The sequence below is a fragment of the Columba livia genome, chromosome 1 (genome assembly GCF_036013475.1).
Source record: "Columba livia isolate bColLiv1 breed racing homer chromosome 1, bColLiv1.pat.W.v2, whole genome shotgun sequence".
Taxonomy (NCBI): Eukaryota; Metazoa; Chordata; class Aves; order Columbiformes; family Columbidae; genus Columba; species Columba livia.
This window is the reverse complement of record NC_088602.1, coordinates 136,998,927-137,026,432: the sequence shown is the minus strand read 5'-3', so window position 1 is coordinate 137,026,432 and position 27,506 is coordinate 136,998,927. Positions and strand designations below refer to the sequence as shown.

Genomic DNA, 27,506 nt, shown 5'->3' with positions numbered 1-27,506 from the left:
GCAACTGGTTTCCCACCACAGTATAAAGCTTAATGTGTAGCAATAATTGGGTTTTGATTTCCTTCTTGTTTGTTTGCTTGTTTGCTTGTTAGTTTTTGGTGGTGCATTTCTAATTAGATGGTTTCCTCACAGCACAGCTGCAGGAACCTTATATCAGCCACTGTGTGAACTGAAAGTATGACATCACATCCACCTTGATCTGCCTGTTTCCTCCAGGTGTTCAGAGCCTGTCTCTCACTATTTCTTTTCAGCAAAAGGAATTGCCCGCCCATAGAGTTATAGGTGCTCTGAGAAACACCGACCTCTTGAAAGCCTGGTCCAGCTGAGCAGTGACTTCTGTGGTGTCTTGAAAGCAGGGACTGGTGAGTAGTATTTGCCATTGCTGTGCAATGGCACTTGCGGTTTCGGAGGAAGGTAGAGAGACGTATTTCCTGTGTTTGTTTTGTGAAACAAATGGACTGGCTAATGCAGCATCAAAATTGTGCTCTTATCGGCTACAAAAGCAGCAATGTACTTCTGAATATACAGAAGTGTGCTTGCGGTGGAAGTTCCTCATCTTACTGAAAATGTGCACATAACATTGCAGCTTGCTCACCGTTAGATCAGAGCTGTGCTTTCGTGCCGTCTCTTCAGCCAAAGGCTCTGTTCCCTTAAGCCTGGACCTGCTTTCTCCTCTATAGCTTACCAAGCTAAAAATGATTGATGGGATTCAACAGGCTATGGTGTGGAGAGAGTGGGAGATAGCTATGCAAAAAGCAAAATGGGTTTTTTTGCTGTCAATTCTCTGCAGGAGAAGAAAATGTTCTGGGAATCCAGAGCTGATTATTTGTGTATTGGCTGCCTCTCCTCTGTCCCCAAAGCCCAGTGCCTCGTGGAGAGCGGTGGCTCCATGCTCCATTTGGAAACCCCCCAGTGCAGCTCAAAAGTCATTTGGATTTTCTGTCCTGTTCACTGTCTCTTTGGTTAAAGATTAAAGCTTTTTGCTGTTTCCTGAAGCTGTCTGTCCTGGAGCATGGGGACTTGGATTTGGAAATGGAGCGGAGAGAGGCAGGATAAATCTTACGATCATAAAATCATTTTGGTTTGAAAAGACTTTTAAGATCATTGAGTCCGACTGTAATCCCAAAAGTGCCAAGTCCACCACTAAACCATGGCCCTAAACTTCACATCTATGTGTCTTTTCAGTATCTCCAGGGACAGTGACTCAACCACTTCGCTGGGCAGCCTGTTCCATTGCTTTAGAACTCTCTTAGTGACTAATTTTTTCCTAATGTTCTGTCTAAACCTCTCCTGGTGCAATTTGAGCTGTTGCCTATTGTCCTAAATACCACAGTTCTCCTTGCTGCTTCTATGCATGCTTTGGCGCACTGATGTTTGGGGCCCAGTGGTGGATCCAGGAGATATTGCTTCTGCTGTCCTTAACTTCAGGGAAGGTAAGGGCAGAAATGCTGATGCTAATGCTGAGAATGTAGCTAAAATTACTTATTTTTTAACTGCTCCCTTGTTACTAATCTCTTCATCTCCATCCCTCCCTACTGCAGAAGGAAAAGAAGAAGTAAGGGAAGGTAGGGTAGGGTGGAGTAAGGACTGCATATCCTTCACCAGGTGATTCAAGTGGCAGAGTTGAGCAAGTGACAGCCAGCATGTCTTTTGTATCCTAGGTTGATAACAGTAGGGTTAGCCAACACCATCTGTCAGTGGAGGCAGAAGTGAGGACTTGGAAGGGGGGCAAAGTTATGAAACAGCCTTGAAACTCTCTTTACCTGGGCAGTTCTTCTCCTTATCATTTGCATCTGTCATCAAAGCTGCCTTGTGTCAATTCCCCTCTCACTGTCCATCCATTCTGCTATACTACAGTGCCACTGAAAATGATCTAGGCTCTCTGTAGTGGGGAGGGCATCTGATTTCAAAAGGCAGCAACTGCTGGTTCAACAGCCTGGGAGGCTGAGGCCTCTTGGTAGGAACTGATGACAGCATTGGGGTTTTAGTATTCATTTGGTTTTGGGGAAAGTTGTGTATCAGTAGAAAGAACTCTCAGCACAAGAAAAACTCCCGTCAAGGCAGCAGTTGTACACAATGTCTGTTGATAGAGCCCCAGGAACATTCAGAAGGAGCATTCCTATTTCCTTGTCCTAGGGATCTTTGCACATATGTTTCATGTTCAGAATGACCTGATATTCTAGAAGATGTTAGATAAGGTCTCATATGCTGTTCCCAGAGTTTGTGGTGCACAACCATGCAGGTGTGCCATTTGTGTGTTGAATGCTGCATATCATTCCAATTGGCAAGCACAACTTACATGGATAATATACACGGAAAATGTACACGAGAGAACTGAAGATCAGACATGGTATCTGATATGCTAAGAAGAGAGACTTGTCCTTCTTTTGTGATTGGACAAGAGGGATCTAGAGTTGGGCAGTAGCTTCTGATGTGGGACCTGAAGGTCCTGTGACAATGTAGAGAAGCCAGAAGACTATTTCAGAAATGACCAAAAGTCATAGTTTAAGTTGGGGTGAAGGAAGGAGAGTTCTCCTCTACCGTGGCACTTTCCCAAGGCTCCTGGTTTGCTGCCTTGCCTGTCAATGTCTTTTTCTTCTTTCCTCTCCTTCAGATCACAACGGTTGTGCTGGGGGAGCAGGCTCTGACGGGAGCGAGACTGCCCAGGATGTCCAGCTACCTGCAAAAACTGACCACAGTGCTGCCGAGCCACAGGCCTGGGGCTCTGTTTATCCTCATCATTTCATTTCTGCTCGTTGCCTCTGTTGTGTTCTACCAGAGAACTGGGAAGGACGCTGAGGGCCAGCTCTATGGCTTGTCTATACAAAACAGGTGTAAACAGTTTTTCGCTTCCCCTCCCCACACCATTGCTGGTGGGCCTCCTCCTTCCCCAGGGGATGTGTTTTTTGTGGAGACCTCTGAGCAAACTAACCCAAGTTACCTGTTCACGTGCTCTGTGGAGTCAGCGGCCCGGGCACACCCTGGAACACGGGTTGTGGTGCTCATGAAAGGCCTGGCAAAGGGGAATGTCTCATTGCCCAGCCACTGGGCATTCTCATTGCTGAGCTGCTTCCCCAACATGGAGATCCGGCCCCTGGACTTGGCAGAGCTTTTCTCAGGAACACCTCTGGCAAAGTGGTACTCACAGCCTGAGCACCAGAAGGAACCTTATTTCTTTCCCGTCCTGTCTGACGCCTGCAGAATTGCCATCATGTGGAAATTTGGTGGCATCTACCTGGACACAGACTTCATTGTACTGAAGAACTTGAAGAACCTCACCAATGCCCTTGGTATTGAGTCTCAGGATGTGCTGAATGGGGCCTTTCTGTCCTTCAAACCCAAGCATGAGTTCATAGAACTTTGCATGCAGGACTTTGTCGATAACTACAAAAGCTGGATCTGGGGGCACCAGGGCCCACAGCTACTAACACGTGTCTTCAAGAAGTGGTGCTCTATCAGTAATATCCAAAGTGGTATGATCTGCAAAGGAGTGAGTGCTCTTCCCCCTGATGCTCTTTATCCCATTCCATGGCAGGACTGGAAGAAATTATTTGAAGCAATCAGCTCCTCAGAGCTTCACAATCTCCTTAAGAACACCTATGCGGTGCATGTATGGAACAAACTGAGCCACGATGCAAGGCTAGAGATCACGTCCCAGGCTTTGCTGGCTCAGCTGTATTCTCAGTTCTGCCCTGCCACATCTGCACAGATGAAGAAGGACTTTGAAGAGCAGTCAAGGCCTGTAATGTGACCTGCGGCAGGGAAGTTTTCCAACCTGAAGGAAACTGAGTGCCTTCCACAAAGTTGGTTTCTAGCCCACAGAGCAGGTATTCTGTGTGACAGCTCAGTGATTTCAGTGATTTTTATACCAATTATGATATCTGCCTCAGGTCATGCATGCTTAAATTATACACCAGAACTTTAATTTGGTCTCTCTTGCTGTCCTTCAGTAGCCCTTGATGCTGCAGGGAAAGGTGTCCTTGTTCATTGGTGCCTAGGACAGAATCTGTCTGTTAATACATGGCTCTGTGACTGATGTCACTACCACAATTTTGGACTTTCCGTTAACTGGATGCTGTAAACAGCACCAGGTTTGCTGGTGTTGGATGGGGTTCACCTTTCTCAAAGGAGGAGGAGGGTCTTTGCACTTGATCTCTCTGGGCTCATTGACAGAACTTTAAAGTAGACATTTATGGGGGAGTGGGACAATATCAGGCTTGCCTGTGACAGGCTATGGGAGAAGACGCTAAGGTTAGAGAGGTGGGGTGCTAGTGAGGACCCTCAGTCGGTAGCCCTGAGATGTGTTGGCCTCACTGAAGCACACTTGAAGTCTTATGGAGATGAGCCAGGGCTCCCGAGATAGTAGAAGCCAACAGGAAAACACCAGTTAAATACTTCAAATGAAGTAATGGTTGTTCCTCTAAGAAGATGACACGGCCAACAGCCCAGCTGAAGTGCCTGTACACCAATACACGCTGCATGGGCAACAAACTGAGCTGAAGGCCACTATGCTGCTAGAAGACTGCAACCTAGTGGCCATTACTGAAACTTAGTGGGACGAATCCCACGAGTGGAATGTGGCTTCAATGGCTACAGGCTGTTCAGAAGGGACAGGATAGGAAGGAAGGGTGGAGGGGTTGCCCTCCACATCAAGAGAAAGATAGAGCATGAAGAGCTGTCTCTGAGGAATAGCCAGGAGCAGGTTGAATGCTTATGGGTAAGAATTGGAGGCCGAGGCAACAAAGGAAACCTTGTCATTGATTGCTACTACAGGACGCCCAATCAGGGAGAGACTGTTGATGGAGTATTCTTATTCCAGCTACAGGAGGCATCTTGCTTGCAGGCTCTTGTCCTGCTGGGGAACTTCAACCACCCTGATGTCTGCTGGAAAAGAGCACGGTGAGCTGTAGGGAATCCAGGAGGCTCCTGGAGTGCATTGAGTATAACTTCCTGAGCCAGGTAATAGAGAGCCCTACCAGGGGGGATGCAATACTGCGCCTGATGGTCACTAATGCAGGTGAGCTAGTTGGTGACATCAAAACTGGAGGCAGCCTGGACTGCAGTGATTTTGGGCTGCTCGTGGAATTTGCAGTCCTGAGGGATGTGGAACAAGCAAAGACTAAAGTCAGGACCCTCAATTTTAGGAAAGCCAACTTCCATCTCATCAAGTAATTAGTCAATAGGGAAACTGCTGGTCAAGCTAAGGGCAAGAAGGAAATGAACAGGCAGAGGAAGCAGGGACAGGTATCCTGGGAAGAGTATAGAGACACAGCCCGGTTGTGCAGAGATGGGGTCAGGAAGGCCAAGGTTCAGTAAGGGATGCGAAGAATAGCAAGAAGGGCTTCTACAGGTATGTCAACCAGAAAAGGAAGGTTAAAAAAGGTGTACCCCCCCACTTCGATGAGTAAGACTTCTCAACTGTTAACAACGGATGAGGAGAAGGCTGAGGTACTCAACAACTTATTTGCCTCAGCCTTCACTGGCAAGCTCTCTTCCCTAACCTCTCAAGTGGATGAACTGCAAGACAGGGACTGAGGGAACAAAGACCCTCCCTCCTATAAATGAAGATCATGTTCATGACCACCTGAGAAAACTGAACATACATAAGTCTATGAGGCCCAATGAGATGCATCCCAGAGTCCTGAGGGAATTGGCTGATGTAGTTGCCAAGCCACTCTCCATGATATTTCAAAAATCATGGCAGTCAGGGGAAGTCCCTGGTTACTGGGAAAGGGGAAACATCACACCTATTTTGAAAAAGGGTAGAAAGGAGGACCCCAGGAACTACTGACCTGTCAGCCTCACCTCTGTGCCTGGGAAGATCTTGGAACAGATCCTCCTAGAAGCTGTGCTAAGGCACATGGAGGACAGGAAGGTGGTAAGAGACAGCCAGCATGGCTTCACCAAGGGCAAATCCTGTGACCTATCTGGTGGCCTTCTACGATGGAGTAACTACATCAGTTGACAAAGGAAAGGCTATGGATGTTGTCTATTTGGACTTGTATAAAACCTTTGACATGGTTCCCCACAACATCCTTCTCTCTAAATTAGAGAGGTATGGACTTGATGGGTGGACTGTTTGGTGGATGAGGAACTGGCGGGATGGTTGCATCCAGAGAGTAGTGTTCAATGGCACAATTTGTGGATGGACACTGGTGAGAAGTGGTGTCCCTCATGGGTCCATCTTGGGCCCAGTAATATTTAATATCTTCATCAATGTCATAGACAGTGGGATCAAGTGCAGCCTCAGCAAGTCTGCAGATGACACCAAGCTGAGTGGTGCAGTTGACATGCCTGGGGGACAGGATGTCATCCAGAGGGACCTGGACAAGCTCGAGAAGTGGGCCCAAGTGAACCTCATGAGGTCCAACAAGGCCAAGTGCAAGGCCCTGTACCTGGGTCAGGGTAACCCCCGGTATCAATACAGGCTGGAGGATGAAGAGATTGAGAGCAGCCCAGTGGAGAAGGACTCGGGGGGGTACTATTGGATGAAAGATTGGACATGAGCCAGTAATGTGTGCTTGTAGCCCAGAAGGCAAATCGTATCTTGGGCTGCACCAAAAGAAGCATGGCCAGGAAGCTGAGGGGGGTGATTCTGCCCCTCTGCTCTGGTGAGACCCCATGTGGAGTCCCGCATCCAGCTCTGGAGCCCTCAGCACAGGAAAGACATAGACCTGTTGGAGAGGGTCCAGAGGAGACCACCAAGATGATCAGAGGGCTGGAACACCTCTCCTGTAGGGACAGGCTTAGAGAGATGGATTTTTCAGCCTGGAAAAGACTCCAGGAAGACCTTATTTTAGCCTACCAGTACTTAAAAGGGGCCTAAGAGTAATATGAGGAGAGAATTTTTAGCAGGACCTGTTACGACAGGACAAGGGGTAGTGGTTTTTAAACTGAAGGAGGGGGATATTCAAGCTAGACACAAGGAAGAAATTTTTTGCAATGAGAGTGGTGAAACACTGGCCCAGGTTGCCCAGAGAGGTGGTAGATGCCCCATCCCTGGAGACATTCCAGGCCAGGCTGGACGGGGCTCTGAGCAACCTGATCTAGTTGAAAATGTCCCTGCTCATTGCAAGGGGGTTGGACTAGATGGTATTTGAAGGTCCCTTCCAACCCAAACTATTCTGTGATTATTATAGAATCCACAGAATGTCAGGGATTGGAAGGGACCTCAAAAGATCATCTAGTCCAATCCCCCTGCCGGAGCAGGAACACCTAGATGAGGTTACACAGGAATGTGTCCAGGTGGGTTTTGAGTGTCTCCAGAGAAGGAAACTCCACAACCTCCCTGAGCAGCCTGTTCCAGTGCTCTGGCACCCTCACTGTGAAGAAGTTTCTTCTCAAATTTAAATGGAACTTTCTGTGTTCCAGTTTATAGCCATTGCCCCTCATCCTATCACTGGTTGTCACCAAGAAGAGCCTGGCTCCATCCTCGTGACACTCACCCTTTATCTATTTATAAACATTAATGAGGTCGCCCCTCCATCTCCTCCAAACTAAAGAGACACTGATCCTTCAGCCTTTCCTCATAAGGGAGAGGTGCCACTCCCTCATTCATCTTAGTTGCCCTGCACTGGACTCTCTCCAGCAGTTCCCTGTCCTTCTTGAACTGAGGGGCTCAGAACTGGACACAGTATTTCAGACGTCATCTCACCAGGGAAGAGTAGAGGGGAAGGAGAACCTCTCTCGATCTACTAACCACCCCCCTTATAATACACCCCAGGATGCCATTGGCCTTCTCGGCCACAGGGACACAGTGCTGGCTCATGGTCATCCTGCTGTCCACCAGGACCCCCACGTCCCTTTCCCCTACGCTGCTCTCTAATAGGTCATTCCCCAACTTATACTGGAACCTGGGGTTGTTCCTACCCAGATGCAAGACTCTACACTTGCCCTTGTTATATTTCATTAAATTTTTCCCTGCCTAACCCTCCAGTGTGTCCAGGTCCCACTGGATGGCAGCACAGCCTTCTGGCCTGTCAGCCACTCCTCTCAGTTTGGTGTCATCAGCAAACTTGCTGACATTGCACTCTATTCCCTCATTTAAGTCATTGATGAATATATTGAATAATACTGGTCCCAGTACCGACCCCTGAGGCACTCCACTCCCCTGAGGCCTCCAACTAGACTCTGCCCCACTGACCACAACTCTCTGGCTTCTTTCCTTCAGCCAGTTCCCAGAACTATCAATTGCTCTTCTGTGTCTGTTCTCTTAGTTGTGTCAGGCCTGAAACACCTCTCATGTATTTTCAACATCTGTAGGAATCCTTGGCTTGCTCTGTGTAACGTTTCTAAGTATATAAATAAATGACAGAAAGTGCTATTGGGCCTATGATTTCATCATTAGGCCTTAACTCATTACCACAGCTTTTAGCTCTATAGCTTTTTGTCTTATTTGCAAAGGCACCCTGCTTGTTCTTACCCTGGTTTTGTTCTTCTGAGCAACATATCCCTGGTGGTCAATTTGACTGTGCTTTTCCTGAAGGTAAGATTGTACCCAGTTGTGCAAACCTAAGATCTGTTTACCGTGCTGTGTTTCTCCAACAAAATCATGTTCAAAACAGAAAGAATCAGGTCTGTAATAAACCAAAGAAGAATTTGTAGGTCTTTTATGTGTATCAATAGTTCAAACGGGCAGAGGTAAAAGGCAAGAAGATACACAAGCTGGTTATCTTGATTTGTGAGCAGTTATTTTGTTTGTCTGGATGGTGTTGTGTTTTCTTTCTTACTTTGCACAAAACGTGCAATGAAATTTAGCCACGAAGTCTAAATTGGTGTTTGATGATGAAGGTTACTAATAAATGCCACAGATGCATCACTGCTGCGTATCTGGATTTTAGCAAAGCTTCTGACACTGTCCCCCTCAATACTGGGCTTCCTTATGGAACCAGCTGTTGAAGATATGATGACCTTCTACCAAAACAAATCATATCTACCACCAAAATTACAGGCATAGGCTTATGAATGTGGGCTATGCTAGCAGAAGGCTTTGTGGGCACTGCTTCAGTAGAGGAATAATGCAGCATAAACCTACATGAGATAGCTTGAGCTTGAGCACATGGTCACTGAGTGCACTGGTTCATTTTCTCCTTGGCCACCTGCTCTGTCCTATCATTTCCTGTACTGGTTCTCTGACACTCGGTGGACTCTGGGAGCTTATGCAGTTCACAGAGTAGATAGAAAAATATTTGATGTCAAAAACCCAAGTAATTTCCTGCAGGTTAGTGAGCTCAAAGGACCTAGTGTAGGTTTCTGTGTGTACCAGAGCTGCCCTCACGAGACACAGGACTATGTGGCTCGGGGAGGTGTAGGGGACAGTGAAAAACAATGCTCCCTGTTATGCTGGCTGTTTGGTCAGCTTAACATACTCTGTCTGGGGAAAAGAAAAACCAGGGAGGGAAACTTACATTCATAGACATGCTTGAAGCATAGCCCCCAACAGAAGTGCAAGAAGTAGCTGTGGACCTAGTGCTATCTGAAAGGGCTAGAAGCTGTGAGCAAAGAAGGAAATATGACTTTGGCATCTTTTTCAATACATGGAGTAACATCAAAGCAATGACAAGTGTCTTATCCATTTCACTTTGTACTTGAAGAACCACAGAGAAATTCAGATTTTGACTAAGGCACAAAAGGATGTTCTGAGGGTACAGGTAACCTCCAGGCAGATGTTGTGGAAACTCCCTTCAAGTGAAGTAAAAGGGCGGTCAGCAGAACTGCTACTTTGGACTTCCAAAGGGCAGACTTTTATCTGTTTAGGAGGCTGGTTATCAGAGTCCCTTGGGAGACAGTCCTGAAGGGTAAAGTTGTCCACAAAGCTTGGTCTCTGTTTAAGAAGGAAATCTTAGAGGGTCAGGAGCAGGCTGTCCCCATGTGCCTAAAGACAAGCTGGCAGGAAGTAAGACCGGCCTGGCTGAATAGGAAGCTTCATCTGGAATGTGGGAATAAAAGGAGAATTTATAACCTTTGGAAGAAGGGGCAGGCTACTCAGGAGGACTAGAAGGATGCAGTGAAGCTATGCAGGGAGAAAAGCTGAAGGGCCAAAGCTCAAGTAGAGCTGAGCCTGGCTACTGCTGCAAAAGGTAACAAAAATGCCTCTTTAAATACATTGGCAACAATAGGAAAGTTGAAGGAGAATCTCTACTCTCTAGTGGATGTGGAGGGGAAACATAGTGATGGAGGATGAGGGAAAGGCTGAGGTACTAAGTGCCTTCTTTGTCTTAGTCTTTAAGAGTAAGACCAGTTGTGGTTCAGGTACACACTCCCCCTGAGCTGGAAGACAGAGACAAGGAGCAGAATGAAGCCCATATAATCCAAGGGGAAGTGGTTAGTGACTTGCTACATCATTTAGACACACACGTCTATGGGGCCAGCTGGGATACACCCAACGGTGCTGAGGGAGGTGGTGGGGATGATCACTAAACCACTTTCAATTATTTATCAGCAGTCCTGGCTAACTGGGGAGGTCCCAGTTGACTGGAAGTTGGCAAGTGTAATGCCCATCTACGAGAAGGGTCGGAAGGAGGATCTGAAAAATTAAAGGCCTGTCAGTTGGACCTCAGTGCCAGGGAAAGTCATGGAACAGATCATCTTGAGTGCCATCACATGGCATATACAACACAAACAAGTCATCAGGCCAAGTCAGCATAGGTTTATGAAAGGCAGGTCCTGCTTGACCAACCTGACCTAATTCTATGACAAGGTGACCTGCTTAGTGAATGAGGGAAACAGTATCCTGGGGTACATTAAGAAGAATGTGACCAGCAGGTTGAGGGAGGTTCTCCTCCCCCTCTACTCTGCCCTGGTGAGGCCACATCTGGAGTACTGCATCCAGTTCTGGACTCCCCTGTATAAGAAGGAGAAGGAATTACTGGAGCGAGTTCAGCGGTGGGCTGCGAAGATCATTAGGGGCCTAGAGCATCTTTCTTATGAGGAGAGACTGAGCAAGCTGGGACTGTTCAGCCTGCAGAAGAGAAGGCTGAGAGGGGATCTCATCAAGGTTTATAAATATCTCAAGGGTGGATGTCAAGAGGATGGGACCAGACTCCTTCCAGTGGTGCCCAACGGTAGGATAAGGTGCAACAGGCACAGACTGAACCGTAGGAGTTTCCATCTGAATATGAGGAGAAACTTCCTTCCTCTCAGGGTGCCAGAGCACTGGAACAGGCTGCCCAGAGAGGTTGTGGAGTCTCCTTCTCTGGTGATATTCAAGACCTGCCTGAACACATTCTTGTGCTATCTGCTCTAGGTGTACCTGCTTTAGCAGGTGGGTTGGACTAGATGATCTCCAGAGGTCCCTTCCAACCACAACCAACCTGTGATTCTGTGACCATTCTGTGAATGGTTGTGGATGTTGTGAACTTAGACTTCAGTAAATCCTTTGATGCTGTTCCCTATAGCATTCTCCTGGAGAAGCTGGCTGCTCATGGCTTGGGTAAAGAACTGGCTGGATGGCTGGGCCCAAAGAGCTGTGCTGAACCAAGTCAAATCCAGTTGGCGGCCAGTCACGAGTGGTGTTCCCTAGGGCTCAGTATTGGGGTCAGTTCTGTTTAATATCTTGATCAGTTCTCTGGATGAGGGGATTGAATGAACCCTCAGTAAGTTTGCAAATGACACGAAGCTGGGGGGGAGTGTTGGTCTACTTGAGAGTAGAAAGGCTCTGGATTGGCTGGATGATTGAGTTGAGGCAAAATGCATGTGGTTGAACAAGGCCAAGTGCTGAGTTGTGCACTTGGGTCACAACAATCCTCATGTGACTTAGCAGCTGGTTGCCTGCAAATGAATTGTGTAGTCTTTCCCAGGCAAAACGTGGTTAACATCCACATCACACATCTCACTGAAAACTTTAGAAAGTTCATTATATAAGGCCTTCCTGCAAAGAAATACAGAGAAATACATGTGTTAAAAAAAGACACATGCTGCTATTTCTGCAGGTCACTTCTAGGGTCCTCTAACATCACTCTGTCTTCTGGATTGTACCTTGTCATCACGAGAGCTTTCTCTTCTCCCCACCCCTGCCGGTCAGCACTGCTCTAAAAACCATAGAGGCTACTGTTCATGTTCATATCTGAAGAATGCAGGTATCCTGTAAGGAAACTTGAGCCTTTCCTACAGTTATTATAGAGTGTATTTTAACAAAGTTCTTGTTAATAAGCCTTCCTGCAGTTTTCCATGCACTGAAATAAAAATGAAGATGGTGGTGTTTCATTCAGGAGGATCCCATGTATACACCATGTTTCAGGAAAAGAAGTGCAGAAATTTATCCACAGTGGGCATTCCTTTCAAACAGGCTTTTGGGCAACTTGCCATGATTTTAACAAGTGACTCTCCCAGACTGGACCAAGGCACCTTCAAGCCCAACTCTGAACCTCTTAACTGATAACTCTTAGGTCTTCTCCTTCTAGTCTGGCCAGAAGGGAGATATTAACTGCATTCTCCTGCCAGTGGCAAACTCCACGGTCTCTAGCAGAAAGAGCAAACAAACATAGTGGTAAAGTCACAAAAAGTCTTCTGATGTGGCAGCCTTGATTTGAGGCAGCTTGAGAACCAGGAAGACCAAAAGTGAGCCAGGCGGGTTCATGCCCTATTGTTGGCTGGGAGGGAATTGAAGCCATTGAAGAAAAGAGAGCATTAATCAAATAGTGGCAGACGAGTCTAGAAGCAGAACAGCAAGTTTTATATGCTTTTTCCTGCTTTTCCTGCCCTGAGCTGCACTTTGTGGCTGGCTCAGCAACTGCTGGTTTAAACTCCATATGGAAAGAAACAGCAAGTAGCAATCTGTGCTGCCTTTTAAAATTTTTTTTTCAGATGATTGAGCAATCCTTTTTCTCCAGAACTGTCTGTTTAACTGTGGGACGGAACTCATACAGCCTAAGAGGAGAATGCTGAAAATCTTAAGCTTAGCTCCTTGAGAGGTTGTTGCCCAAAGGAATTCATATCCCTGAGTTACGAGCCCAAAGCAGCCAGTTTACATTAATGCACCAGAGGAGAAGCTGCAGTAGCTGAGGAGCATGAAGAACATATATGATATTAATATCTTACTCAGCAATACTGAGAGTGGGGAAAACAGCCTCCTACAGAAGGGCAGGGCAGACAAGGGGAACTACTTGGGCTGCCACTCCTCAGTGTGCTGGTAACTGGGGATCTGAGCCATCGCGTGCCTCAGCTACACTGGAGGCACTGACACTCCTTTTTCACTCTGGCTCTTTGGTGCTTTGAGTTCACTGGGGATGGGTAACCTACAAGATGACCTGAATTTTGAACTGGGCCTGAATAGGTGTCAGTGTCTGAAAGAAGGAATAGGGCTAATAATTGTAGTAAATTTGAGGCAAAGCAGATGTTTGTTGCTAGGGTTAAACAGGAATATGGAGGAAGAGTTTTGCTGGGGACAAGTACTTGCATGGACCTTTCAGTGGAGAAGGCTGTGACAGAGGAGCTATCTTCAGTCCTTACCCAAACCTCAGGCCCTGCTTATACAGCAGAAGTGTGGCAGGTTTTCAATGTTATAGCATGTATGACTCAGAGATTTTTATCATTAATTCTCAATCTCCTTCCTAAAATGAAATCTATCAGTTGTTAGATTTGTGCTTTCACATCGACCAAATTATTTCTGTGCAAGAAGTCTGTTCAATTGGACTTTCTCCAGTTGGAGTCTTGTTTGTCTGTGCTACCTGCAGAAAGCACCACCCCAATAACAAGAACACTTAGTCTGTATGGGTAAGAGCTGAAGAAACTTTTGGGGAAGGTTCTTTGCAATAGTAACTCTAATGCACCAGCAGTGCAGTTAGAGTAAAAGAATCCAGCATCTCCATTTCATTAGAGTGAAACATTCATACGGTGTGCTCATTTTTCCAAATTATTTTCTTATACAAAACCTTCATTCTATCTAAAACAATGCCCCAATAAGAAGTCTTTTATTGCTATAAACCACAAATTACTCAGGAAATGAAGAGAATTAAAGGGTCAGTGACAAATTGTGTGAGCAAGTCAACAGTACCAAAGCAAAAAACATGGGTCATATGGAGCCCTGCAAAGAAGGCTTGATTGAACCTCTCTAAAGTAAGATCCTTTGAACAACATCCAACTTTTAAAAATCTTGTAATCTTGGCCTAGAGGAGAAAAAGATTTGGAAAGCCTAATGGGCAGCCATTAACAAGGAGTTTCCAATATTTTTTTTTTTTTAATGGTTCAAATGTTGTGAAATACATGCATCATCTTATATGGTTAATAGAAGATACAAGCAATTCTCTTAATTTTCCTCTTATGCCAGCGTGTATGTCTTAATACTTGAGTCCAGTGCTGTTTTTCTGAGTTTAAAGTTGGTATGTGAAAATACCAAAGGGTAAATGAGACAGGTTATGTAGGTGGAAAGGAAAATGGATTGTCAAGGGGTGAACATAAGAGTGGGCAGTTACTTGGCAAACACTCTGTCAAGGTCCTGGGCAGGCAAGTGATGTTTGGAGAACCAATTCTATGTTATCAGGTATGTTGAAGCAAAAACTGACTTTATGATCACCTTATTGTCACTAAAGCAGCTTAAGATTCAGTTGTCTCACCAGCTTTTTACACTGAGTTAATAAAACAGAATAGAAACAGGGAACAGGGTTATAGCAGTGCTGTGTTTCATGTAACTCCTTTTTACACATCTCCCAGACAAATATATCCCATCCTCACCACCATTCATGTTAGAGAAGAATTAGTATGAATTAGAATTAGAATTAGAATTAGAATTAGAATTAGAATTAGAATTAGAATTAGAATTAGAATTATCCCATTAACCATGCCAGGAGGAAGTTTCTCTCTTAGCAAACACACTGAGCAGGGCAAGTGCAACCTGAAGTTCAGAAATCCTTCTAGTGGTCCAAGGCACAGAGCTGTCTCCCTCTTCTCCCTCTGTTTGCCTGCTGAGGACTGTCACTCAGAATGACAGGCAGTGCAGGAAGGCAAGGGAGAGGCAGGAGGTGCCAAACGCAACAAGAAGATGTGGAGTGTGAGGACAGAACCACATCTGATGCCTCTCTTGGTGGAGGCATGCTCACACCAGAAAGGCAGAGCCATCTCTACCGGTCTCCTGCTTCACCTTATCACTGCAGGCGATCAGTGTGGTGGGGAATGCAGAAGATGAGAGCAGAAAGATGTATGGTGACTGCCACCTTCTCCCACCTGGCTTTCCAGATACAGTCTTTAGATACCTGTAGGAACTTCAAGCATGAGCCAAGGCATTGCATCTGGAGTTCTTTTGGGTTGTTATCAGACTCTAGATTGCTATGTGAAATTTTGACCCAGAAGTAAGCTCTTCAAGTCTGAAAGCCTTGTCTGAGAAGGACAGTCCATTCTAGTCTTGCTGTTTGATAACCAGTTCTTCTTTGACAATAGAAGGGAAAGTGATAATAAATCAGGAACAAAAAAAAAATTATAGGTGGGGAAGAAAAGTAAAAAATTGTGCTTCTCTATTTACAACTGAAATTGCTAGCTGCCACCTTGTAAATATTAGAAGGCATTATAATCAGGAAATGTTTTACAAAGGCAGCACATTGCATGCACCACTGGAAGCAAGTGGTGGCACTTGCTGGTAGGTACAGATATGCACCCTGTGGAAATTTTGCACCCATGTGGAAATTTGGTGGCATCTACCTGGACACAGACTTCATTGTGCTGAAGAACTTGAAGAACCTCACCATTGTGCTTGGTACCCAGTCCAGGTATGTACTGAATGGGGCTTTTCTGTCCTTTCAGCCCAAACACAAGTTCATAGAGCTTTGCATGCAGGACTTTGTGAAGAACTACAACAGCTGGATCTGGGGGCACCAGGGCCCACAGCTCCTAACACGTGTCTTTAAGAAGTGGTGCTCCATCAGGAGTCTTCGGAGCAGTACAAGCTGCAAAGGAGTGAGTGCTCTGCCCCGTGAGGCTTTTTATCCCATTCGGTGGCAGGACTGGAAGAAATACTTTGAAATGGTCAGCTCCTCAGAGCTTCAGCACCTCTTTCGTAACACCTATGCAGTGCATGTATGGAACAAGAAGAGCCAAGGGACAAGGTTAGAGATCCCATCCCAGGCTCTGCTGGCTCAGCTGCATTCTCAGTTCTGCCCTGCCACGTATGAAATAATGAAGAAGGACTCTGAATGGCAGTGACTCAAGGGTCACCTAAGAGGTGTTGCCGGGGAGACCACAACTCTCCAGCTGTTCCACCATCAATGAACAGAAGATAAAGGCCATTAATGGAGTATAGGTGGAGCTTGTAGCTTCAACCGATGTCTGTGCAGCTCCTTGTCTTGACTTTAGCTGCCCACCAGCAACACTTTGGTTCTTTTCAGGACCTTTCTTCTGCTCTGCTTGGTCAGGTAGAGAAATCTCAGGAGGGGAGCAAGTGCTGGGACACTCGTGGCCACCTCCATCAGACTTTTAGAGGAGAAAGGCACCTTCCTGTGGCTGTAAACCTGGAAAAGGCCTTTGTAGAAATGCATATCTCATCTCCTGATTCTCAAGACTTCTGAAGTACAATCCTCAAAGCAACAAAGGGAAATGGGAGACCAAAGAACAGGAAGTGAGGAGGAAGTAAAGGATGTGCCAGATGACGTGTCCTGAGAAAAATGTACAGGAAAACAGAGAAGAAAGAAAGGGTCAAAGGAAATTATTTTTTTTTTCATTCGCTTGCCTTCTGAAGCCTCTGGCGGAGGACACTTTTTTATTTCCAGTTGGGCAGGCTGCTGCAGTTTCTGTTCAACATCATAGATCTAAAGACACGGAAATCTGGTGCAAATCAGAACATGAGGATCTGAGGTTAGCTTAATATTTAGAAGGAGCTCTTGTGCAGCAATGATGTATTTTATAGTAGTGGCAAATTAATACCCTGTGATGAGTAGGAGAGTTCATCCAACTCACACCTTAAATTGCACCTGACACAGGAAGAGCTGTACTATGTTTTACAATGAGTTTATGACCAGATGTCCTTACCTGCATCTAAGATAAGCATCAGATATTTCAGCAACTGGATGGATCCTAAAGGAAAGGTGTGATATTTCCAATATTTCAAAGGTTACAATGCAATTGGTAGGGAACACATGCTGTCAAACTTCAAGTCCATTTATGAGTTGTTTATGGTGGACCTCTTCAAGTAGCCTGGAGTTCTCCTGCTGTTCACTGTCTAGGAGTATGAATCTGTCCTGGGAGTTGTTGAGGAGGGCAGTGGAAACTTTACTCCTCTTCCTGAGCATCTTTCTGAATTACAGTAGAGAAACTTAATGTATCTCTCACGAGGTGCTGTTGTGCTTTTGAGGGTTCCCACCACAGAGGCAAGGTGTTGGACAAACTATGGGAGAAAACTCTTCCCTTGCCTCCGTGGCAAAAAGGATGTACTGAGGCTCTTACGGTTCCTGTCGGAAAATAATGGAGAGAGAGCAGTGAGAAACAAGAATAAGGCCAAGAACATCAGCATCGCTACATCTGGTCCCCACCACACTCTAAAGGGGATCACTGAGGCATGTGAGCTTGGCAATACAATAGGGTTAATGCAGATGAGCAGAACATCGATCATCACCACTCCTACACTACTAAGAGATTATGATCTCCCTGTAAAAGCTTTCTTGCCTCCAGTGTGCCTCCTCTTCTTATGCCTAGGAACAGCAGGGGGGTGGTCTAATGGCCACTTTGATGACCAGTTCCTGAGTGTATAAGCATTCTTCAACACACTCAGTGGTATAAACGGATGCTGTTTTCACCCCCTGCTCTCACTGTGACTACTCTGTGGGTTTTTTTCACTGCTTTATTCAGAAGCAGCTGCACAATTGTCAGCCCTGGCCTGGTGTGTGGTCAGTGATGCATGTTTTCTCATTCCATTGGTTCCTTCTTTTTGGGCCATTTGGGTTAAACAACAGAAATCTTGTTGAGCTAGGAATCCCTAATGGAGATGGTAAAATGGTGGTTGGTGATCATAAAGGCCCAACAGGGGACTCTACTGTGGCAATACCACAACTTAATTACGGCAGTGTTTGGGACCCACTGCAATGATGTGACTTGTTCTTTCCATTTTTTTTTTCCACTGTAGAGTCAATGTTCTGAGCTTTGATAAGCAAAGAATCAAACCAAAGCAGCCTTTGGTTTTTTTTCCATTTGTCTTCCAAAAGAAAAATAAATACAGTTTTTACTATTACTCCTCTCTGCCAAGATGTTTCATTTTGTTTTGTGAGGCGTTGGTGGTAGGGCTGAGCAATCTCTTAGTTCTTATACAGAATCACAGAATGGTTGGGCTTGGAAGGGACCTCTGAGGATCATCTAGTCCAACCCACCTGCCAAAGCAGGTACACCTAGAGTAGATTGTACAGGAACATGTCCTGGTAGGTGTTGAATGTCTCCAGAGGAGACTCCACAACCTCTCTGGGCAGCCTGTTTCAGTGCTCTGGCACCCCAGAGTAAGGAAGTTTCCCCTCATATTCAGATGGAACCTCTGTCCTGGTTTTGTTAAAAAACAAGTTTCTCTTTTAGTGAATTTGCCTGTCAGCTAAAGCCTTCATATTAGCTGCATTTTCCTGGAGAACCAGATACATGTTTTGGTAAACATAGCAATGGAATGCAAACTTATTGATAAGCATGGATGGACATCTTGCGAGAGGGGCAACGAGAGAGAAGTGACCAAGAAACTGACCAACTGTGTATAACATTCCATTCACGTGAATACTTCATATGAAAGTGGGAGATCACGAGGATCTCGTCCTCCTTTGCCCTTCTTCATCCCTTTTGCTTATGGCCGGCATTAGGAGAGGACCTTGCTAGTCATCCCTGGGAACTGAGGCCTAGTGACAGACTGAATCCAGTTTCAGCTGGCTGCAGTGTCCAGTCCAGGACTTCAGGTGCCGGCTCTGCAGTTGCTGAGACTTTCAAGATTGGTTTTGTATATTTTGCATTATTTTCTATATTCTTATTAGTAGCATTAGTAAAATGTTTTTAATTTTTCCAGCTCTCTTCTCTCTGTCCTTCTTTCCCTCCCGATCGCCTGTCCTGAGTGGGAAGGGGGGAGAGGGAGGGGCAAAAGGGGAAAGTGGCGGGGGAGAGGAAGTTAACAATACATCTGCCAGGGTTTTATTGTCACCCCGCAATCTAAACCCTCGACAACCTCCTACACTTCAGCCTGTGCCCATGGCCCCTCATCCTATTATTGGGCACCACTGAAAGGAGTATCATCACATTCTCTTGTCACTCACCCTGGAGATATTTGTAAACAATGATGAGATCCCCTCCCAACCTTCTCTTCTTTAGGCTGAAAAGCATTTAAAAGTTGCATCCTGAAGTGACTCACTAAAATTAGGAGTGTGGAATGAACATGGGACAAGTTGAACATAAGGACATGTGGAAAGGCTTGGTGGGACCATTACTACACGGAATCCTTGGTACTTGAGCGGAGGAAACAGAGGAAAGCACAGTGTGTGGTACTGATTCCTAATCCAACCAACTATTGCCCCACCATTCATGATTTGCAATCTATCTGAAGCAAGGCATTTTAGTTTCACTTGGAAAGCTTGGATGTTGTGGAACAGTAAACTCCATGAGAAATTGTGTTGGTTACTCCCTGGGCATTTAGATACAACCTCCTTTAGTAGTGACTGTGTCTGTGCTCCTGTAGATCTAAAAGTGGAAAGCTTGTGCTACAGGCATTCATTGTCTCACCTGCCTTTCAGAGCTTGATTTAAAGACCTTGGAGCCCAGGGGAGCATTTTGAGAGACTGTAAAAAGACTAGTGGGGTCTGGAGTCAAAAGCCAGTGAAACAGTTTTCTCTTGAGATGTAAAATAGTTGTCTGTACTTTCTTCATTGCTGATATGCAGTCAAAGATGATGGGAAGTGGTGAGGAGGCTCTAGCTGTTTCTTGCCCCATCTTGTTTGCCCTTGAGCTCCTACAGGTTAGCTGGTATGCAGGTGTGCAGTACATCAAGGAGAGAGGCCAGGGGTGGAGGTAGGTGCATAAAGTCTGGCAAGATAAATAAGAAAACACCTTTAGGCTATGGAAAACTTTGTTTGAAAAACAATTTACAGAAGATATTAATGCTACCAATGTTGTTATTTTTCCAACTGCAGAAGGAACAGGGAGCCTGATAGAGGGGGAGAAGGTCAGTATTAGATGAGAAATTGAAAAAGAGTCCAGAGGTCAGTTTGAAGCAAACCAAAACTCTTTGCTGGGTAGAATAACCAGCTGGATGGCTGGGTCCAAAGAGTTGTGGCGAATGGAATCAAATCCACTTGGTGACTGGTCACGCGTGGTGGTCCTCAGGGCCAGTTGTGTTTCATACCTTTGTCAATGATCTAGACAAGGGTATTGAGTGCGCCTCCAGTAAATTTGCAGTCAGCATCAAGTTCGGTGGGAGCGTTGATCTGCTTGAGGGTAGGAAGGCTCCACAGAAGGATCTGGACAGGCTGGAGAGATGGGCTGAGGGCAGTGGTATGAGGTCCAGCAAGGCCAAGTGCTGGGTCCTGCACTTGGGTCACAAAAACCCCATACAATGCTACAGGCTTGGGGAAGAGTGGCTAGAAAGATGCCCAGCAGAAAAGGACCTGGGGGTGTTGGTCAGCAACTGGCTGAACATGAGCCAGCAGTGTGCCCCGGTGACCAAAAGGCCAGCAGCACCCTGGCATGCATTAGAAATAGTGTGGCCAAGAGCATGCTGGCAGGCATCGGAAATAGTGTGGCCAGCAGGACTTGTGAAGTGATCATCCCCATGTACTCGGCACTGGTGAGGCCCCACCTTGAATATTGTGTTCAGTTTGGGGCCCCTCACTACAAGAAAGACATTGAGGTGCTGGAGATAGTTTAGAGAAAGGCAACGGAGCTGGTGTGGGTCCTCAGTAGAAGTTCTATGCAGAGCAGCTGAGGGAAGAGGGGTTGTTTAGCTTGGAGAAAAGGAGGCTGAGGGGAGACCTTATCACTCTCAACAGCTATGTGAAAGGAGGTTGTAGCGAGGTAGGTGCCAAACGCTTCTTCCAAGTAGCAAGCAACAGCACAAGAGCAAACAGCCTCAAGTTGCATCACAGAGGTTCAGATTGGATATTAGGAAAAATATCTTCACAGCAATGGCTGTCAGGCATTGGAACAGGCTGCCCAAGAAAGTGGCAGAGTCACCACTCTGGAGATTTTTAAAAGACAAGGTGGTTGAGCTGCATCTCAGAGTGCCTCTCAGAATGAATCTCATGAAATTCAAAGAGATGCAGCTGGTGAGGGATAACTCCATGCACCTGTGGACCAACAAGGTGACCAGGAACCAGCAATGTGCTCCGCTGGCAAAGAAAGGCAACAGACTGCTGGGCTGCATTACTTAGAGCATTGCCTGCAAAGTTAAGGGAAGCAATCCTTGCCCTCTGTTGAACATTGGTGACAGATTTGGAGTAAGTGTGTCCCATTCTGGGCTTCTCAGTTAAAGTGAGACATCAACATGCTGGAGAAGTCCAGTGAAGGACCAGTAACATAAGAAAGGGACTGGAGTACGTGCCATAGGAAGAGAGGCTGAGAGAGCTCTGGTAATTTTTTCTCAGAGAAGAGCAGGCTTGGAGAGTGTCTTGTCAAAGTGTATAAAGAGCTGATTGGGGGTAGGTGGGGTAAAAGACAAGCCAGACTCGTATCTGTGGAATCCAGTGACAGAATGAGACACAATGGGCACAAATTGAAATATGGTGGTGGTACAACACTGCAACAGTTTTCCCAGAGAGGCTGTGGAGCCTCTGTCCCCAGACACGGTCCTGAGCAACCCGCTCTAGGTGACTCTGCTGTGAGCCGAGTGGTTGTGCAAATGATCTACAAAGGCACCTTCCAAAACGAACCCTTCAGTGATTATTGGGGCCTGACCTGATGCCTGGAGAGCGCCGTGGGTGAAAGGGCTGGGAAGAGCTTCAGGTGCTTTCCAAAGAGCTTCCCCAGTGTTGGCATCATCTGAGTCTGTCCATGGTGCTGCAGCGCTTGGAAGGATTTGGGGAGGGGGGAGGGGTTTGGGGAGCTGCAGGGTAATAGGCCTGGCATTTGTAGTCAACTGAGTACAACTGCACTAAGTTCTAAACTTAGTGGCTGTATGAATAAAGGTGGTATTTTATGATCATGTCAGTGTGTCTTCTGTAACGGAAGGTCAGCTGCCACTGAGTACAGGGACAAGGGGCACTCCATCATAAAATGAGTGATGCCTCATTGCAAGAAGTATCAGGCATAAGAGGGAGTATTTCCAAATGGATGAGTTTATTAACTGGTCAAAAGAGTGTACGTTCAAAGGAGCCTTCAGGAAGGGAGTTCTGGGATGGGAGGAGGCAGATCTATGAATCTCTCAGCTCAGTTCTCGTGGCAGCCACCCAGGCAGTGTGAGTACTGGGGATTGTTCGCAAAGAGTAGAAGACAAAACAGCAACTGGTTTCCCACCACAGTATAAAGCTTAATGTGTAGCAGTAATTGGGTATCAATTTCCTTATTTTTTTGCTTGTTTGCTTGTTTGTTTTTGGTGGTGCATTTCTAATTAGATGGTTTCCTCACAGCACAGCTGCTGAAACCTTATATCAGCCACTGTATGAACTGAAAGTATGACGTCACATCCACCTTGATCTGCCTGTTTCCTCCAGGTGTTCAGAGTCCATCTCTCACCATTTCTTTTCAGGAAAAGGAAGTGTCAGTTCATAGAGTTACAGGTGCTCTGAGAAACACCGACCTCTTGAAAGTCTTGTCCAGCTGAGCAGTGACTTCTGTGGTGTCTTGAAAGCAGGGACAGGTAAGTAGTATTCACCATTTCTGTGCAATGGCACTTGCGGTTTCAGAGGAAATTAGAGAGACGGATTTATTGTGTTTGTATTGTGAGATAAATTGACCGGCTCATGCAGCATCGAAAATGTCTTCCTATTCCGTGTAAATGCAGAAATATATTTATGTATTTCTAATTATATAGAAGTGCGCTTGTGTTGCGAATACCTCCACTTACTAAACTATGCATGTAGTCTTGAATCTTGCTCACTGTTAGATTAGAGCTGTCTGTTGTGCCAGCTGAGCTGTCTGTCCTGTTACCTGTTTGGTTAAAGATTAAAGCGTTATAGATATAGAACTCATCACGGAAGCAGTTGCACACGTCTGTTGACAAAGCTCCAGGAACATTCAGAGGGAGCATTCCTATTTCTTCGTCTTCGGGATTGTTGTTGCACATATGTTTCTTGTTCAGTATGACCTGAAATTCTAGAAGATGATAGATAAGGTCTCGTATGCTGTTTCCAGAGTTTGTGGTGGACTACCATGCAGATGTGCCATTTGTGTGTCAAATGCTGTATATCCTTCCAAGTGGCAAGCACAACTTACGTGGACAAAACACATGGAGAGAACAGAGGATCAGTCTTAGTATCTGATATGCCGAAAGGAGAGACTTGTCCTTCTTTTGTGTTTGAAAGAGAGGGATCCAAAGATGGGCAGCAGTTTCTGATGTGGGACCTGAAGGTCCTGTGACAATATGGAGAAGCCAGGAGACTGTTCCAGAAATGACCAAAAGGCATAGTTAAAGTTGGGGTGAAGGAAGGAGTGTTCTGCTGTACTGTGGCACTTTCCCAAGGCTCCTGGTTTGCTGCCTTTCCTGTCAGTGTCTTTTTCTTCTTTCCTCCCTTCAGATCACAACAGTTGTGCTGGGAGAGATGTCGAACTGCGTGCCAAAACTGACCACAGTGTTGCTGAGCCACAGGCCCATAGCTCTGTTTATCCTCACTGTTTCATTTCTGCTCTTTGCCTCTGTCATGTTCCACTGGACAACTGGAGAGGATGCTGCAGGCCAGGTCTACACCTTGCCTACACAAAGCATTTGTGAACAGTTTTTTGCTTCCCCTCCCCGCACCATTGCTGGTGGGCCCCCTCCTTCCCCAGGGGATGTGTTTTTTGTGGAGACCTCTGAGCGAATTAACCCAAGTTACCTGTTCACGTGCTCTGTGGAGTCAGCGGCCCGGGCACACCCTGGGACACGGGTTGTGGTGCTCATGAAAGGCCTGGCAAAGAGGAATGTCTCATTGCCCAGCCACTGGGCATTCTCATTGCTGAGCCGCTTCCCCAACGTGGAGATCCGGCCCCTGGACATGGAAGAGCTTTTCTCAGGAACACCTCTGGCAAAGTGGTACGCACAGCCTGAGCACCAGAAGGGACGTTATTACTTAGCCCACCTCTCTGACGCCTGCAGAATTACCATCATGTGGAAATTTGGTGGCATCTACCTGGACACAGACTTCATTGTGCTGAAGAACTTGAAGAACCTCACCAATGCCCTCGGGCTCCAGTCTCAGGATGTACTGAATGGGGCCTTTCTGTCCTTCAAACCCAAGCATGAGTTCATAGAACTTTGCATGCAGGACTTTGTGGACAACTACAAAAGCTGGATATGGGCACACCAGGGCCCACAGCTCCTAACACGTGTCTTCAAGAAGTGGTGCTCTATCAGTAATATCCAAAGTGGTATGATCTGCAAAGGAGTTAGTGCTCTGAGCCGTGATGCTTTTTATCCTATTCCATGGCAGAACTGGAAGAAATTGTTTGAAGCAATCGGCTCCTCAGAGCTTCACAATCTCCTTAAGAACACCTATGCGGTGCACATATGGAACAAACTGAGCCACGATGCAAGGCTAGAGATCACGTCCCAGGCTTTGCTGGCTCAGCTGTATTCTCAGTTCTGCCCTGCCACATCTGCACAGATGAAAAAGGACTCTGAAGAGCAGTCAAAGCCTGTAATGTGACCTGCTGCAGGGAAGTTTTCCAACCTGAAGGAAACTGAGTGCCTTCCAGAGTGTTGGTTTCTAGCCCACAGAGCAGGTATTCTGTGTGACACACAGCTCGTTGATTTTTATACTATTTCTGGTATCTGCCTCAGATAACAGATCACAGAGTAATAGAATCATAGAATCATAGAATGTCCTGAATTGGAAATGACACACAAGGATCAAGTCCAGTTCCTGTCCCTGCATATGAGAACTCCACAGTTCACACCATGTGTCTGAGGGCACTGTCTGGTCTCTTCTTGAACACTGTCAGGCATGATGATTGAGATGACAGTACATCACAAATGACAAAGAGAAATAATGTAGAGCCAATGCTACCTCCCACCCCAACAGAAATAAATAAAAAGGAGAACTGGGCAGCTTCTTTCTCTGTGCATTTCTAACCCACAGACCAACTGCATTGTTGGAAAGCAAGATGTGGGAAAGCAAGATGTGCAGTTCTAGCCACCTGGATGATAAAGGAAGATCAATACTAACATGACCATCTGGACAGTCAAAGACATAATACTAACATAGTAATATATAAAGGGCCTTGGACAGATTACTTTGAAGTACGTTTCTCATAATTATAAAAAGTTATAGCCCAGACTCGTTAGAATGGTATCTCGGGCCGGATAACCGCCCCCAAGTGCATGGGATGTGTGAATGTCCTCGGGCCTGGTCTGTGAATGAGTGGAAAAACAAGTGAGACAAACATCGCATGAGTTTAGTGTGTTCTTAATAACAATCAGTGGAAAAGCACCTTTTTGTAAACATCTTAGTCCAGGCCTGTACCTGTAAATCCTCTAAACTGTCAATGGTGAATAAAGAAGGCAGCCTAGGCCTAGGTAGGCTCTCTGCTTGGTCAGGCTCTGTGCTCCTTCCTGAACAAGATCTCTGCCTCTGCGTGAATTTCTGTCTGCATCCTGGTATTCGTCGTTCCTAATCGCCACACTGCATATAGTTTATGAGGCCATGCAATGCAGCAGCTGTTTCTCTCCTGAGTCCCTACTCCACAGCTTAGCCAGTCTAATTCTCCTCACCTCTGTGATTAAGCTTAAGGAACCCCGCTCCTGAGCAGGGTCTCACACCAGCTTTGAATTGAGGCATCCGGGTACTCTGAAATTTTCAGATTTATGGTTGGCCATATTAAGGGCACCTCAATCAATGTTACCAATAAGTGCATCCAAAATGGAAAGGAGGCTTTCCCAATGATTTTCAAGATTCTATTCCAAAAAGGGCATTCTCAAGGAAAGAGGAGAAAAGATGAGTAGCACTATCTTAACATGGGCAAGGGATAACTAGAGCTTGGTTCTGAGAAATGGAAAATCCATATGGGAGAAGTTTTCCTCATACACATTTAGGTACCTCTTTTCAAGCTTATCAACAACAGAAGATTGTATCTTATAATAAAAAGAAACATTGAAATAAGGCGTTTGGGTACTTGTGTAAGTACAAAATTGGATGATGGGTATTCAGTGGCCTGCTGCAACTTGTGACCCATACATTTAGTCACGTTTGCACTACGCTGAGCTGGCAAGGAGTGAAATGGCTGCTCGTTTCATCTGGTACTCACTCCTCCTTCACAGTTCCCTGGGACTGGTAGCAGCAACCCTGACATCCTCCTCACCCACACCTCGGTGACATTCCATGCTCTCCAGCAGACACCCAGCAATTCCTCTGATTCCTCCCTTATTGCCCCAAGAATGACTTGGGACCTATCTCTCCTTCTCCTTATGGCAAGTCCCCAGGCCATATGCACAAGCATTCATACTCACAAAGAAATATCCTGGGTAGAGGGGAGCTCAGGACATCTCTAATCCTGTTCAAAGTGTGGTCAACACCGAACTCAGACTGTATTGCTCCAGGTGTCATCTTGCTGGGTCTTGAAAACCTTGAGAGAGGACTTTGCTCAGCTTCTCTGGGCATCCCGTTCTGGTGGCATTTGTCCTTGTTGAATTTCATGATGTTCCTTCCTTAGTCTTTTCCTCCCACCTGCCAAGGTCCAGCTGAACAGAAGCCCTGCACTTGATCACACCAACTTCATCACCACAGTTTCCTGACATCTGCAAAACCGGAAAGGTCGCAGTCTAGATCCTCTTCTGGGCCACTGATAAAGATATTAAATGTCATAGGACTCAAGACAGAGACCTGGGAGACTCCACTGGTAACCAATGTCCAGGCAGTGTGGACCACTGATGTGTTCTCTGTAATGTTCCCTCTCCTAAGTGATTCTTTGTCATTAGGAAGTCCTGCCTATGCCAGTTGTGGAGATGACCAACCATAGGCAACCCTCTAGCAGACATCAGGTTTGCAGGCAGTGGGTTTGCAGACATCTTTTCCTGCAGTTCCATGTTGCCCTAAATCCACATATGACTTAGCAGCTGGTTGCCTGCAAATGAATTGTGTAGTCTTTCCCAGGCAAAAGGTGGTTAACATCCACATCACACATCTCACTGAAAACTTTAAAGAGTTCATGATTTAAGGCCTTCCTGCAAAGAAATACAGAGAAATACATGTGTTAAAAAAAGACACGTGCTGCTATTTCTGCAGGTCACTTCTAGGGTCCTCTAACATCACTCTGTCTTCTGGATTGCACGTTGTCATCACGAGAGCTTTCTCTTCTCCCCACCCCTGCCGGTCAGCGCGGCTCTAAAAACCATAGTGCCTACTGTTCATGTTCATATCTAAAGAATGCTGGTAACCTGTAAGGAAACTTGAGCCTTTCCTATGGTTATTTTAGAGTATACTTTAACAAAGTTCTTGTTAATAAGC

General features: G+C 46.0%; 3 protein-coding genes and 1 long non-coding RNA gene across 6 annotated transcripts in view; 3 read left to right on the top strand and 1 right to left on the bottom strand.

Annotated features, from left to right (window-relative positions):
• The first annotated feature begins 372 nt into the window (after positions 1-372).
• Positions 373-22,730, top strand: LOC102098242 (lactosylceramide 4-alpha-galactosyltransferase-like). Of its 2 annotated transcripts, XR_010469816.1 has the most exons (3): positions 1,013-1,433; positions 2,615-3,827; positions 22,616-22,730. XR_010469816.1 is itself a non-coding variant. In XM_065050112.1 (2 exons), exons 1-2 carry the CDS (start codon positions 1,371-1,373, stop codon positions 3,749-3,751), a joined length of 1,200 nt encoding a protein of 399 aa, XP_064906184.1. In that variant the 5' UTR covers positions 373-1,370; the 3' UTR covers positions 3,752-8,818. The 2 variants fall into 2 exon arrangements, 1 of the variants encoding a protein (XP_064906184.1); XM_065050112.1 differs by lacking the exon at positions 22,616-22,730 and having other exon boundaries at positions 373-1,433; positions 2,615-8,818.
• Positions 8,989-17,372, top strand: LOC102086854 (lactosylceramide 4-alpha-galactosyltransferase). The gene has a single exon (XM_065050121.1). It carries the CDS (start codon positions 15,535-15,537, stop codon positions 16,129-16,131), a length of 597 nt encoding a protein of 198 aa, XP_064906193.1. The 5' UTR covers positions 8,989-15,534; the 3' UTR covers positions 16,132-17,372.
• Positions 18,959-27,506, bottom strand: part of LOC135578319 (uncharacterized) — a 30,941-nt gene continuing 22,393 nt past the window's right edge. Inside the window, exons 4-5 of one of the 2 annotated variants that reach the window (XR_010469818.1) lie at positions 26,510-27,223; positions 18,959-19,959 (exon numbers count right to left, since the gene is read on the bottom strand). This is a non-coding gene — a long non-coding RNA (uncharacterized LOC135578319). Of the gene's footprint in view, positions 19,960-22,187; positions 27,224-27,506 lie in introns of those variants that run through there. The other variant, XR_010469817.1, reaches the window with a different exon arrangement.
• Positions 22,613-24,710, top strand: LOC102098604 (lactosylceramide 4-alpha-galactosyltransferase). The gene is made up of 2 exons (XM_065050117.1): positions 22,613-22,726; positions 23,604-24,710. Exon 2 carries the CDS (start codon positions 23,628-23,630, stop codon positions 24,708-24,710), a length of 1,083 nt encoding a protein of 360 aa, XP_064906189.1. The 5' UTR covers positions 22,613-22,726; positions 23,604-23,627.